At 45.8% G+C, this 15,427-nt stretch overlaps 2 protein-coding genes across 2 annotated transcripts in view; both read left to right on the top strand.

The window, feature by feature from the left end:
- LOC147426338 (small acidic-like protein) overlaps nt 1-14,886 on the top strand; it is a 90,890-nt gene extending 76,004 nt beyond the window's left edge. The window contains exon 8 of the mRNA XM_086497891.1: nt 14,095-14,886. Coding sequence (XP_086354017.1) covers nt 14,095-14,307 — 213 coding nt within the window. The 3' untranslated portion in view covers nt 14,308-14,886. The remainder of the gene's footprint in view (nt 1-14,094) is intronic.
- LOC147426339 (uncharacterized) lies at nt 1,172-5,067 on the top strand. Its single transcript, XM_086497890.1, has one exon. It carries the CDS (start codon nt 4,141-4,143, stop codon nt 4,930-4,932), a length of 792 nt encoding a protein of 263 aa, XP_086354016.1. The 5' UTR covers nt 1,172-4,140; the 3' UTR covers nt 4,933-5,067.
- Nucleotides 14,887-15,427: the final 541 nt, after the last annotated feature.

Here is a 15,427-nt window from a genome sequence, read left to right as displayed (position 1 = left end):
TCTCGACCCCACACTAATTAGCCACTCCCACCCTTACTTCATCGCGAATCGGACGTCTTCATTGCTCTGTCTTACAAGGCATAAGCCATAAAGAACCCAAGACATGGGATTCATGGATTCAACAGAATATTTGCAGTTTCTGCTCAACGAACTCCATGACATCCTTTTGCGGCATCCTCAGTAGAATCTTCCGATGCTGTAAAGTTTTCAACAATTTTTGAACTACATGTTACTCCCTCTGATGCCCCAGGGGATACCTCCTCCTCCGGCATTGGAAAGTACGAGAGCTTCCAACTGGCAACCTTCTCAACCGTCTGTTTTGATGGGGGAAGTTTTCAAGAATATGGTGCAACCATTTGACCCTGATCCAGTGCAACCGCCTTTGCCACCACAATTGCCCCCACCTCCACCACCACCACCGCCACGAGGCTATAATGGTTGGAGCCCATATGGATACCCTTATTATCCATACCCGGGATATGCGCCTAACCAACCCAAAGATTTCAAAGATGGCGGCACGACAATCAAATTTTTCACTTTTTCCGAGGTGAAAGAATGCAAGAAAGCATTGCAGTTCCTACAGCAATTCGACAACATCTATGCTTTGGGGAACTATACAGAAGAATCCAAGATTTCTCGAGCAGCGGGATTTCTTAAAGATAATGCTATGCAATGGTTGAGTTTAATCGCGACACAACCGCATGCTCCGACCCTGGCAAGCTTTTCAAGATAGTTTTTGCACGCAGTTACTTGACTTGTATGTTTGAAGTCCGGATTTTGGCAGAGTGGGGCAACTTGAAAATGCTTGCCACTGAAACCATAGACGACTATAACCAGAGGTTTCTCGACGTGTACCTTCCGGTGTCCTTCTTTAAGGGGAGATGTCACATACTGTTGACGTGTCAAAGCCTTGAAGAATGGAGCCAACTTGCAGATGTCGGCCAAGGGGCCTAAACCCTAAGAAGAACAAGTAATAGAAGAAGAAGTCCTACCAACTTATGGGGACCCCGTCCAATGGGGCCCCAAGCGACATAAAGGATTAAAATAAAGCAGTTCCACCTTTGCTGGATCCAAATATGCATGTGGATGCAATGACGTACTAAAACCCTCTTCGATAAGTTTGGGTGGCCTGCTGCACACATGCGTAGCTGTTGATGATGTGGCAGTTTCCAGAAATCACGTTGACAGTGCTAACGTGGCAGTTGTACGGAATTCTGTGATTTATGTTGGCAGCTTTTTGGCATTGCTTTTGGACCAGAAGCTTTTGAGTTTGAAGGCTTTTCATGTAAAACTGCTTTTGGGGCCTAGGGCCTTTAAATATGAGGCCATGGGCTCATTCTTTGGCATGCTTCCTGGAGAAGGTGCAGAGTGTGGAGTACCGGCTTGTACTGAGCTGATGCAATATAAAGAAATACCGAAAGAGACGCCAAGGTTTGGGACCAATACTCTCTGGGGTGGAATTCCGCCACTCCGTGTCGCGTGTCGTCTTCTCTCTTTCAGTTCAATTGTTATTGAAGTGCTAGAAGTCTGTTCAGTCTGTTCTTTTCTATCGGCAGGTGGTGCCCGTCTTGTGAGAGCAGCAATGGAGGGCAGGTCGCCACGAGATGGTCGGGCCAGTCGGCACTAAAATCCGAGCAGTAAAAGTATGTCTAGGCTCAATTCAAAGTCGTTTAGGCCCCTCGCGACACTTAATAAGTTGGTGGGTACTAGGAAATTAACTCAAAAGAGGCAAACTGGACACATGGCAGTAGGAGAGCAACCTGCAAGCCAACACACACTAGAACATTTTTATAATTGTCTGGCTGTCCACTTAATAAGTGGACAGCTATCTACAAATTAAGAGGCCAAAGGCTAGGCGCCCCCCTCTTGGCTTCTATTTCTACCACCATCGACCCCCCTCCGTCCTTTTACTTGCAAAAGCTGGTCACCCCTATTTCAGCCCCCACAGGAAAAGCAAGGTGCCCCCAAATCTGCCCCTATTTCTGCTGGCTCCTAGAGCCTACAAAAGCAAAACGTTGGTGCACCCAATCTATGTTGACCCATGGAAGTGCAAGTACTGAGTAGCAGTGGTGTGGAAATCAGTAGCCTGATGGGAAAATGCTTGAGCAGGTGCTAGATGCAAAGAACAAAAGATGTCATCAAGAATTGTATGCCGAATGTGTTTTTTTAGCAGATCAAGCATGGTTTTTCGACTCAGCTACTCGAAGTGCCCAAAGGACACCGCCTATCAATGTTTTGGCTCTTCATGCTTTTTGTAGCATGTTTTTTATAGCTCTACATTTGAAACGATTGGGGAAAGGTGACCATCAGATTGAAGTTGACTACCAATTATCAATCGAGATCAGTACAAAGACCTGTCATGTGTAAGATGACGAGATTACAAAGTACGTTGGTGGACATGTTTGAAGGTCACAAGGATTGTGTAGCCAATTTGTGCTTTACCAAGGACAGGACATAGGAGTTTGTCTTCTGCAATCGATGGTACTTTTAGAGGAAGCTATGATTGTCATGTCAAGGTGTGACTCGGGACGAAGGAGTTTTTTTAAGGCAAATGAAAGTCGACAGTCAGTGGCCTGGGAAACAGTGCCAAGCTGAGGAATACAAAAGGTTAAAAAAACGCTATTGTAAGGAGATGGCGGCGCTACTGCAAGTCGACTCCAGGGGCTACCTTCATGGGTGAGGGAAAAAACCGTCAGTTGCACGAGGCAAGTGCGCCATCTGTTGGCGGAGAAGGTGAGGCCAACGACAGCTCTTAAAAGAGCTGGAGCTGCATTGCATGGGGAGGAAAAGCCGTCAGTTGCAGGAGGCCTAGCAGTTGAGCTTGGCCGTGAGCAAGAGGAAGGCCAGAGAGGTGCCAGTGATTGGGGGGAGGCTCGTGGTACAGAGGACGACCAAGGAGCAGGTGTTGAAGGCACAGAAGTGGCCTGAGGAGGGACTCCTGCAAGTTGGCAAGTGCCGGGATCAGGAGGGTGCAGAGCCGAGGGCTGCGGCCAGTGAGGGGAGGTGGATTGAAGGCGGCCAGTGGCTCATGTAGAAAAGAGGGAAGTCCGTAAGCAGCTACAAGGAGAGGGGCTCGCCAGTTGCAAGGGCGACCTGTGCAGGAACTTGGAGGGCTGAAAACGAAGCTGCAGGCAAGCATGAGGGGATTGGAGGCCGCAAGGGTGCTGGCCATGAACAAGGCAAGAGGAGAATGGGTCTACTAGAGGAAAGAAGGGCTACCAGGAGTGTCATCTGTATGGAGCAAGGCCGACAAGGGCCAAGTGCCAGAGGGTGGAGAGCTGGTGTGTAGTAAGGCAGGGACCCGTTGCAGGTGAGTGAGAGAGGGTAGATTGGGAATGCATGAGCACATTGGGTTGAGGTATTGAGGATTCAAGGCCGTTGTAGGAGCTGAAAGTGATCGCTCCATTGTCGAGACGACCTGCAGAGGATGGATGACCAAGGGATGGTGAGAATAAGGAGGGCCGAGACCTCCACTTAAAGAAGTGCTGAGAGCAGCAAATGGCCGAAAGCAGACCAGGATGATCTTTGGTGGAGCAGTCCGATTGCAAATTGGACCTCCAAAGAGGAGGAGAACTTGGATCGAGCATGAAGCAAAAGAAGCTTCTTTTAATCAAATTTTGTCATTGTGGATCTGTGTTTAAAGGATTCTGCCATGATATAGGCTATGTCACCTTTTCTCTAAGTCCATGTCTATTTTCTCTCTTGCTCTCGTGTTTTACAGTGCATTGGGTGTGTGTGTAGGTCCAAAGTGGAGATAGTGTGTGCAAAATAGATGCCGGGCTTGTAGTAGAGAGGATGCACGCCAAAGGTTGTACAAGGTGGTGTGGGTTGTTGGATATGGATTCTGTATTTGTAGGTGAGGATGCTCTGAAGGGCCATAGACTGAAGTCATTATGGTATGCTTTGCGACTTGATGTATGCAGTTTAGGGTTGGTTGAACACGGGCTCGAACGCTGATTGTTTGCAGACCGGGAGTCTAGGTGTGTGATTGCTAGGGGATAGGGGTGCTGTGAAGTCACTGGGCTATAGAGAGGCATTCAGATTGTGTGCTGGTGGTTTTCTCGTTTCCCCCTTTCCATCTTGTGGTGCCTCCACTGAGGATCCACTGATTGCTTCCTAACAAAGTGTTCGTGAGTCAAGATGAAGCAGGAATTTGGTCCAGTGTTCAAAGGAGACGAAGATGCAGATGATTGGATTGCCGATTTTGAGCTATTTATGCTGACAGTACTGCGGATGCCAGGTGATGAAGCAAAACTCCGGACTCTACCTTTGGTGCTGCGAGGTAAAGCAAAAGTTTGGTTCGATGGCTTAGAAGCTGTGTACAAGCAGAACTGGATCGGATTTCGAGAGAAATTTCTACAAAGGTATCGAAAGGTGGTGTCGGCTTGGGAAGCAGATGCAAAGATCAAAGGTTTGGAGCAGGACGTAAGTGCAAATTTTGATGCTTTTGTTGATAAATTTGAAGCTTATTGGGGGGATTTTGCGGCTGTTACCCAAGCAACCCATGTGGGATACTTTAAGCTGGAAAGGTTTCTATCTTGCTTGCATCCCTATGTTCGTGAAAGAGTGGATTATGAAGATCCAAGGACCTTTGATGAAGTTGTCAAAGTTGCCAGAGCAAAGACTCGAAAGATGAAGAAGAAGATGGAGGCAGGATTGTTGCAGTCTATACTCGCAACAACCAGTGGACCTAGGCCCAAACAGATTGATGAGCATCAAGAGGTAAAAGCTCCTCCTTTTGTTGACATGCATGTGATCAAAGCATGTGAAGCTGTTTCCAGGCTAGAAGAGGTAGAACAAGTGCCAACCAGGCCTCAAAAGATACAGAGAGGCATATTCAGAGTGCCACCCAGTTTGCTTCCTCAAGAGGACGAGGTGATAAAAGGCCTTGAAGAAGAAGTGTCAGTTCCAGACCAGCAACGGGAAAGGTAGCAGTGGTGCAAGAATCAGCGAGTTCAAAAGAGGAGTCCGACAGCTTTCATAACTCTAGCACTGCTTTGGACACAGACAGCATGTGGGAGACAGAATCCATCTCTTTTAGGTATGAGACTTCTGATGTTTTTCATGTAGATGAAGTGGAGAAAGATGTATACGCGGTGCCTATCAGCCAGCTGGAGGTCGAGGAGAAGAATAGTGCAAGTGTGAAAATGCCTTGTGTGAATCTGCCAGTCGAGCAGCCCTATCAAATGTCTTGTGATGGTGATTCCCAATTGGAGGAAGAGGTATGGTTTGATTGTGCATCCGATTTGACTGAAGAGCAGGTTTTTGAGGATGACTTGCAGGAGGATGACTTGCAGAAGCTAGAAGCAGAAGCGGAGGTATGTCAAGTTGATTTGTCTATGCAGAGGGTGGGGCAACCTTGCCTTGATGGGCATGTCGAGGTGCACTTTGAAGTTTTGGAGTTGGTTTGTGGCCGTGTAGCTCCGGCAAATGACTCTATGGAAATTGATGCAGGTGCAACCTATAAGAGTGAGGCTCCATGCAACGAGGAAGGTGCCGCCAACCTTGCAGGAGATGAGGTATTTGATGAACAGGTTGAAGCTCGAGCAAGTCATACTCTTGGGTATGAAAAGTTGGTCTTGGAGCCATTTACATAGGGTTTGGATACAGGTTTGCAAGGCAAACATGTTTGCTTGGTTATGCAGCAAGTGGAGGCAAATGGCGGGGTCTTGCTATTTTATGTGATGCTATGGATACATGTGTTATTGGAGGTTGCTTTACTGGTATTTTTGTATCAGTGGCGAGGCTTTTTTGGAGTGGACTATGCTATGGAGGATTCTCTGGTAGATGACTTGATAGCTGCTTATGGTATAGTTCCTTCAAGTGAAGGAATGTATGCTTATAACGAACACGAAGGCTTGTGGATACAGGGTGACAAAGCTCCAAGCATAGTTGACACGTACGGTCACGTACGACGGGTACACGTACGAAGACGTGCAGTACTAATCGAACTAAAAAAAATTAGACGTACGGTGACGTAACGTACGATGCAAAAAAAAATCATGCATCTTACACATGATAGATCATATGAGTCATGACATTGACCTTAGTACTTAGAAGTTAGTACTAAATACTTGTAACTTAAGTCTTACAAGTTAGAACATGAAAGATTTGTCCATGGACATTGGAAACGGCAATGTCCGAAGAAAGAAGAATCATGATCTCCAAAGTGGTGGCGGCCATAGTAGATCCGCTACCCGAGCCTCGTCGCACATAGGTTATGGTTGTTTGAGCCAATGCAGCCATTGGGCTCTTGTTCAAATGCAGTCGAGATGCAAAACATTCCCACACCAAAAATCACCCACGCAAAAAAAAAAAAAAAAAAAAAAAAAGGACGACTCATGTATGGAACGTACGAGTCGTACGGTACGGTACGGAATGTCCCGTACGTCGAACGTGGACAACCCTGGCTCCAAGCTATGAAGAGCTGGAAGGGTGGCGTGTCTTGGCCTACAAGTGCAAAGAGGGGCTTCAATCTGCATGCTTTACAGCTGGATGGCCTCGGCCAATGTTTTGTTTTTGATCCAGGTCGACTCTATGCCATGCCTCGAGCTTTCCATTTGATCCTGGCGGATGATGCAACAAACACTTTTCTCTCTATCTCTATCCTATCTCTATAGCCACTATATCATCATTTTTCTTATGTAGTCTATGTAGCTATTTTATATAATTTTCTCTCTATACAGAATTATTCTACCTAAATAATACTGTGGTTGAGCATGAATGCTCAACGAGGGAGTGGTCAATGATGGTGCACCCAATCTGTGTCGACCCATGGAAGTGCCAATAGCAGCGGTGTGGAAATCAGTAGCTTGATGGGGAAATGCTTGAGCAGGTGCTAGATGCAAAGAACAAAAGATGTCATCAAGAATTGTATGCCGAATGTGTTTTTTTAGCAGATCAAGCATGGTTTTTCGACTCAGCTACTCGAAGTGCCCAAAGGACACCGCCTATCAATGTTTTTGCGGCTCTTCATGCTTTTTGTAGCATGTTTTTTATAGCTCTACATTTGAAACGATTGGGGAAAGGTGACCATCAGATTGAAGTTGACTACCAATTATCAATCGAGGTCAGTACAAAGACCTGTCATGTGTAAGATGACGAGATTACAAAGTACGTTGGTGGACATGTTTGAAGGTCACAAGGATTGTGTAGCCAATTTGTGCTTTACCAAGGACAGGACATAGGAGTTTGTCTTCTGCAATCGATGGTACTTTTAGAGGAAGCTATGATTGTCATGTCAAGGTGTGACTTAGGATGAAGGAGTTTTTTTAAGGCAAATGAAAGTCGACAGTCAGTGGCCTGGGAAACAGTGCCAAGCTGAAGAATACAAAAGGTTAAAAAAACGCTATTGTAAGGAGATGGCGGCGCTATTGCAAGTCGACTCCAGGGGTTACCTTCATGGGTGAGGGAAAAAACCGTCAGTTGCACGAGGCAAGTGCGCCATCTGTTGGCGGAGAAGGTGAGGCCAGCGGCAGCTCTTAAAAGAGCTGGAGTTGCATTGCATGGGGAGGAAAAACCGTCAGTTGCAGGAGGCCTAGCAGTTGAGCTTGGCCGTGAGCAAGAGGAAGGCCAGAGAGGCGCCAGTGATTGGGGGGAGGCTCGTGGTACAGAGGACGACCAAGGAGCAGGTGTTGAAGGCACAGAAGTGGCCTGAGGAGGGACTCCTGCAGGTTGGCAAGTGCCGGGATCAGGAGGGTGCAGAGCCGAGGGCTGCGGCCAGTGAGGGGAGGTGGATTGAAGGTGGCCAGTGGCTCATGTAGAAAAGAGGGAAGTCCGTAAGCAGCTACAAGGAGAGGGGCTCGCCAGTTGCAAGGGCGACCTGTGCAAGAACTTGGAGGGCTGAAAACGAAGCTGTAGGCATATGCAGTTTAGGGCTGGTTGAACACGGGCTCGGACATTGATTGTTTGCAGACCGGGAGTCTAGGTGTGTGATTGCTAGGGGATAGGGGTGCTGTGAAGTCACTGGGCTATAGAGAGGCATTCAAACTGTGTGCTGGTGGTTTTCTCGTTTCTCCCTTTCCAACATGGGGCCCCAGTTCTACATCAGATGCATCAGAAAGAAGGCGTCCCTCCTGTGAGAAGAGGCTGAGGAGATTCTATCGTGACGGTCCAGCACGTTCACGCAACTAGTTGACGATCAGAGGTTTCTTTTCCTGGTTGTAGCAATAGGTGATGATCTATGTATGAGTCCTAGCAGATTTTGCTACTGTGCTTGTGTTTGTAGGTACACTAGCTTTAAGATCTATGCAACGAGGCTTCGGCATACCCTCAAGGGATTCTGTTTCCAAGGGATTCTGTAAACGGAATCCTTTTGCGGAATCTGAGACGGTTTGCAGGGCCATCGTGCTCTGAGAGCAAACCGGAGGATCACCGAGTAGAGAGCTTTGTCTCTGGAGTTCTGAATGGGAAGGAAAGTACCATCGAGTCTTAGATCTAGAACGGAGGGTTTCTCCGGTTCTTGTGCTTCTAAAAGATTCTCCCCCAAATAAAGATACTCTTAAAAGGGGGGGGCGGGGGGCAGCCCATCTTTTGGTCCCCAATAGTGTGTTGATCTTCTTCCTTCTCTCTCTATCAGATTCTATTTATTAAGTCTATTAATTGTTTGCGTGTGCTCCTGTTTGTGACAATGTGTCTTACAGCTGGCACCTAGGCTTCTTAGTTATAGCTCCTGGCTGCCAAAATCAGCTCAAAAGTAACTGATATTTACAACTAAGGCTCACAAAAGCAACGTGACCTAAAATTAACCACACAGGGGTTTTCCAATAAAAGCAGGCTTGGCTGGTGCCACACCAGCAATCGTTGTGCTGGCACATCATCAATGTGGCGCTACGCCATTATTTTCCTCTCTCTCTCTCTCTCTCTCTCTCTCTCTCTCTCTCTCTCTCTCTCTCTCTCTCTCTCTCTGTGGGCATCCTCGGATACTGATGTTTATGCTAGCTTTTATTTTACTTTATTCTATTTTGTACCCAGACATTGTATTAGATCCACCAAGATTGTATCAGTTTGGTCTCATAGGTCATTTTGGCCTTTTAAAGACGTTTAAGATAGCTACACCACCCCAAAAAAAACGACGGCTACTTTCAAACGGAGAAACAGAGATACTGTACTATCACTAGTATCCTTACGAGTCGGGAAAACCTCGAGGATACATGATGAGCTACTGATGGAGAAGGTCCAAGTGATGCTCAGATCAGAGCTAAACTATATGAGGGATGACATCGGGAAAGAAATGCATGCGAACGTTGAGAGCTACAGGAACTCCATGTATGGAGACATGATGAGAGAACTAAGGAGAGAGATCCGGGGGATACAGAATGAGGAAATTCAGACCGTGAAAATGGAATTACGAAACCTAATCAAGGCCGAAGTAAATGTAACAGAATGCGTTATGCAAAAGAAACTCGATGAGGCAATAGCAAGTTTTGAAGCATGGAAAACAAATATGGAAAAGCACATGGGGGAAAAAGATGCAATAATCGAGGAGCTAAAAGGAGAACTTGCGGCTTGCAAATCTGCAACTAAGGAGAAGGGAGACGACCAACCTTCGGTGCTGAAGGAGCTCGAGAACATGAAGGATCAGATGAAAGCTCTACGGGAAGGAGATGAACAGAAATCAAAAACGGCATCTTCATGGGCGGAACGTCTTGTTAAGACACAAGAAAAGGTTGATGAAGCAGAGAAATGGATTGAGGATGCGAAGAAAGGGAAGGCCCAGATGCCTGAGACGACACCTACCTCCACCATTATTATTATGACCATTGAGGAAGAGCAGAAAAGGAAGAATCGGGCTCTGCATGTGCGGGTCACAGGAGTCAAAGACAAAGAGAATGTAGATGAAGAAGTGAGGGAACTGCTACAACGCATGGGCATCACAGAGCCTACTCACACAAGTGCATGGAGAGTGGGCAAGAAAGGAATCAACGAGAAGGGAAACGTAAAGGATAGGGCACTTATTCTCCGCTTCCCTAATATAGAAATAAGGAAAGAATTTCTAAAGAAGAGGCCAACTCTTAAGAAAACCAGTATTTTCCTGGGAGATGACCTTACTTTGGCACAAGTGGCACACATGCAAGAGTTGATGCCAGAGATCAGGGCAGCAAGAGAAAAGGGGAAAATCGCCTTTTATAGAGGAGGGAAAGTAGTGGTTCTGGAAAAGCGCTCATCATGACGGTGCGAGACCTATGGGGCGACGCTCCGGATAGCAGCGTGGAATTGTAATGGATCAATAAGCTAGATGTAGGTGCCTTTGAAGACAGCTTTAGGGACAGAGACATAGTTTTCTACTCAGAGACACACCAAATACCGGGACAGCTTATGCCACATGTGAAGGGGTATTTATGGGAAACAGCTGGTCGACCAGACAAGAGATCTCTACGAGGTAGCCGGGGTTCAGGAGGAGTAGCAGTCTTATTTAAAGAGGAGCTGAGACCACTACTACAGATTATCAAGAAAGATGAACAAGCAAGGTATATGTGGGTGAGAATGAGAGCCGAGACAAGTAGATTTCTATATATCGCTATATGCTACTTCCCTCCAAGTACATCAGTCTACTCCTCACCTAAAGGACAGTCCCCTTTCTCCATATTGAAGAATGACATATGGGAGCTCTCTAGAGATGGAGACATCGTTCTCTTAGGAGACTTTAATGCCAGAACGGCCAACTCTCAAGCAGTATTCTATGATACTTCTGAGGAAATGCTCAGAGAAGTGGATTTATCACAGGAGGGGCTTACTAGAAATTCATAGGATAAAGAACACACTGAATATGGGAGACATCTCATGGAGATGGCAACTACACATGGTTTGGCCATACTTAATGGTCTAGAGAATTTCCCTTTATCTGGGGGATTCACATGCTTCCCTCACAGGCATGGGGCTAGTACAGTGGATTATGTCATGACTTCACCAAGCTTTATTTCTAGTATCGAGGACTTTAAGGTGGGACCCAGACTGGTTGGGATTGCAGTGGATCATGCTCTCTTGACCTTATCAATCTCCTTCTAATACAATGCCTCTCAAGTCCAAAGGAAGAAGACACACACAAGATATACTTTCATGCCAGAGACTGACTCAGTCTATGTGGAACAGATCTATAATAGATGTGGGCAGCCGAGCCAGTATATACTGTAGAGGAGATTACTTCTCAGCTAACAGAGATACTACATGGAGCAGCACAAGAGGCATACCCACATACTCAGCCTGATCAGAAGAGAGGATCTGGGAACATGCCTCAAAACAGTTGGTACGACGAGGAATGCAGAGAGACGAGAACCCAGGTCCAGAAAGAGCTTACACTTGGGATCATCACATATAAGCAGTCTCGGATTGCTCTTCGACGTATAGTACGTCGGAAGAAAAGGGCATTTTTAGCCAAACTGGAGAAGGATTTATATCAGCTCTTCTTGAGTCAGGACTCACATGAGGCCTGGCGTTTATTTCACGAGCACTCATCACCTTCGACAATTACTTCTCCTGAGATTTGGGGTCAATATGTAACATCATTATATACGGTATCTGGACAGCCTCCATTACCAGATCCGCTAGAGCCACGCCCTGCTACTAGTACTTTCTTTATTGCCGAAATGGTGGAAAAAGCCATTGATAAGATGAAGACAAGAAGAGCATATGATCATGAGGGTTTAGTAGCAGAACATCTGATCCATGCAAGGGATCTACTTTCAGAAGTCCTTGCTCGTCTGTTTAATCGGGTCATGTGTGAAGGATTACCTGAATCTTGGAAATTATCTACTATCGTACCTATTTTCAAGTCAGGGGATCCTATGATACCCGGGAACTACCGTACCATTATGGTGGGTCACACATTGACCCGACTGTACGCATCCATTCTGGAACAAAAATTGAGTAGATGGGCAGAGAATGAGGGCATAAGGGCAACAGGACAAGCTGGATTCAGGAGGGGTTATTCCACTTTAGATCACATTCTTACGCTCAGAGCCATTATTGAGGAAGGAAGAGCAAGCGGGAGAAGGATGTATTGTTGCTTTGTGGATTTTCGGAAAGCTTTTGATATAGTACCAAGGGCCAGATTGCTGCGCAGAATGCAAGAGTTAGGGGTCCCCAAAGAGATTATATGGGGGATCATGGCCTTATACGGGTCAGTAACTGGTTATGTACGTACTCCAGAAGGGGATTCCGACATTGCTCATTCCACCGTTGGAGTAAAGTAGGGATGCCCACTGTCCCCTACTTTATTTGGTATGTATATAGATGAGGTATCAGATTACATTGATAGAGAGGGTGACAGAGGTGCTCAACTTGCAGGGTCATGGATCCCTTTGTTGTTGTATGCAGATGATATTGTATTGATAGCAGAATCACCAGATGGAATGCAGAGGCAGTTAGATGCATTACATAAATTCGCGGAGGACAGCGGACTGTCGGTAAATTTGGGTAAAACCAAAGTTATGGTGTTTAACACAACACCACAGTGGGTTAGGAGATCGGCACCTACATTTGCATATGGCCAGGATACAGTAGAGTACACAGATGCATACACATACCTTGGTGTGGTATTTACAGGACCGAAGTTTACTCTTAAGAAAGCAGCGGATGCTAGATTGTCCAGAGCCTCTGCGGCCTTGGGAGGGTTGGAGAGGATGTGTTCACAAGTGCAGTTTCAGGAACCACGAACAAAACTTTGGCTCTTTGATACTGTGGTGGCTTCGGCTATGCTTTATGGGGTCCAGATTTGGGGACCATCTGTGGATCAGGATAATTGGAAGTCAATGGAGAGACCTTTGGTATCTATGATTTCCTGAATGATTAGAGGCAAGGCCTCCGTACCACACGCGATTACCCGAGCGGAACTAGCTGCCCCTCCAATAGAAATTGAATCTCTTACCAGATCAGTGTCCTTTATACATGGTTTATGGGATACAAATAATTGCCGATATACTAGATTGGCCCTCGAATCCTCTCGACAATTAGCAATGAAAGGAGATACATCATGCTGGTATGCGCAACTGTCCTCGTGGTTTCACAGACACGGGTTCAGTATGGAAAGATTACCCCCCTTCCAATACTCTCTTGAGGCTCCATCACTGGCAATCACACGAACGGAGATTAATAAAATCATCCGCCAGGATCTTATACAGTTGGACACTAAGAGGACATGGGTAGACCCTACACAAGAATTGGGCACGAAGATGGCCGACTACAAAGAAAACTTCCTACAGTTATCTGAAGATGGCTTTGTGATTCGCCCGAGCTACATGGATACCCACCTGTCTCATGGTGTGAGATGTGCTATTGGTCAGATTCGTACATCCTCACACCAGTTGGAAATTGAATTTGGCAGATTTAGGGGAATCCCACCTGAGAGCAGAATTTGCAAGTTATGCGGAATGGAACCGGAGACAGAATTACACTACATATGCCACTACACCGTATCCTATGAGATACGTGGGCGTTTCCATTGCCTGTTTAAAGAAGGCTTTGGACCTCTGGATAGAGTCATGCAGTACCAAGATCAAAGGTGCTTAGGCCTGTACCTACTGGAACTACATCGGCACAGGGATAATCTAATGAGAAGACAAAGAGCACTACAGCCTCAGAGGCAGATCACAGATTTCTTCGGATCGAGAGAAGCAGGAATGGAAGGAGAAGCGAGAGGCCAGCAGCGAGCACAAAGGAGTACCCACATTCATACCAAAGGCACCCTCATTGACAGGGCGATTGAGCTTAGGAAATCGAGACGACCACGACCGAGATGCAGAAGCACACTTCACCGGAGGAGACTACAACAAAGGATTAGAAGCATTCTAGCCAGACACCCAGAATGCTCTTAAGAAGTTTATCTAATACTTTGTATTTAGTTTTTCACATTTATTTTCACATTTTCACACTTTTCAGACATTGTAACAGACTCACCACTTTTGTATCAGTTTGGTCTCATAGGTCACTCTGGCCTTTTGAAGACGTTAATATAACATTTCATTTCTCTCTCTCTCTCTCTCTCTCTCTCTCTCTCTCTCTCTCTCTCTCTCTCTCTCTGTGTGTGTGTGTGTGTGTGTGTGTGTGTGTGTGTGTGTGTGAATGTGTGCATTAATTTTTTTCGTGTACTCTATTCAGATGAACAATGGGACATCAACAGCTGAGCTCAGAAAGCCTGGAAAAGAGGGTAGTTTGGATGACAAAAGCAAATTGGATGAAGACAGTGAGATAGAGGATGAAGATGAATGTGATTCATTGGATGCAACTGAAGATGGCTCAGATGAGGATGACATTGAGCTAGGAGGGTCTGCAGCAAGCAAATTGCAAGTGCAACATCTTGAACTCAGCTAAATTAAGGCAGTATGAAGATCTTTGGCATAACGATGAAACACAGCTCGTCGGATTTTAGGCTTCAATAGCAAAAAGGCTTCCTTAAAAACAGTCTGCAGGAAAGGAGGATAGCAAGATAGAAGGTTCTTTCGGCCTCCGGTACATTTGGCGACGTCTTTGTCGAAGTGTATCAGAGTAGTTTAATTGTGCTCTTCTTGTTGATAGTTCAGCATCCATAACCTTGGGGCAACATACTTAGACATGCATATACATGCAGAAAAGAAACCTATTTTGGGAGAGCAGGAAGCGCTTCAACTCTCTGCATGGAAAAAATTCCTTTAATGAGATCGGTCTCAAATCTGTAATTTTAAATGTTTTAGATTACAAAGAACTTATTTCCTGTGGTTGTGGCCTTGCTGCCACAAATACTAGGAAATATAAAGGTTCGATTCGAATAAACCATCAAGTGGATGCTCTGTTGTACTTTTTGTTTTGCCTTTCAAGTGGCTTCTTCAGATGGCCATGAGGATAACAGTGTGTAATTTTCAAGTCTTGATTTTTAATAACAATGTCGGGAACGTGGTTTTGCAATTCTCAAAAGTGGTTGAACAAAATATTTGCTGAAGTGATAATGGATCGGATTTCTATGTGAAGGACAGTTTGAAGGCACACACCAACAAAATATCCGAGGTGGATTAAAATTACAAACCATTATTTAATTCACATTTTCATAATAGGGGTGGATGTGGCATGCGTGTGTGTGGTGTTGACCCCCGGCGCATGCTTGCATGCCATGCCTGGCTCAACTCCAAGCAGAGCAAATAGATAGAGAATCAAGAACTATAATATGCTTGGACCTTAAATGTCATGGGGTGGTGGAGAGGCAAAGTATGTTCCTAATTAGGCTTGCTAGAGGCCCTTTTGAAAGGTGCATGCCTTTACAAGAAGAGTAACAGTTTGATGAATTGGTAGATGTGTGGATGTTATATTAGGAGCTACACCCTAGACTTGTAGATACACTTTTGTGGGCCTAGACTTGTAGGTGTGGATGTTGTATTAAGGGCTACACCCTAGCTTTGAGGTACACTTTCGGGGGCCTTGTAAAATTGCAATCTAGGTCCGACGAGATTAATACGCATTC

This window comes from Adiantum capillus-veneris, chromosome 24, assembly GCF_014529385.1.
Source record: "Adiantum capillus-veneris isolate H3 chromosome 24, ASM1452938v2, whole genome shotgun sequence".
NCBI lineage: Eukaryota > Viridiplantae > Streptophyta > Polypodiopsida > Polypodiales > Pteridaceae > Adiantum > Adiantum capillus-veneris.
This window is presented reverse-complemented; position numbering and strand designations above follow the sequence as displayed.

Excerpts from the sequence above, each read along its gene's own strand:
- LOC147426339 (XM_086497890.1), top strand. The coding sequence starts at position 4,141 with ATGAAGCAGGAATTTGGTCCAGTGTTCAAAGGAGACGAAGATGCAGAT.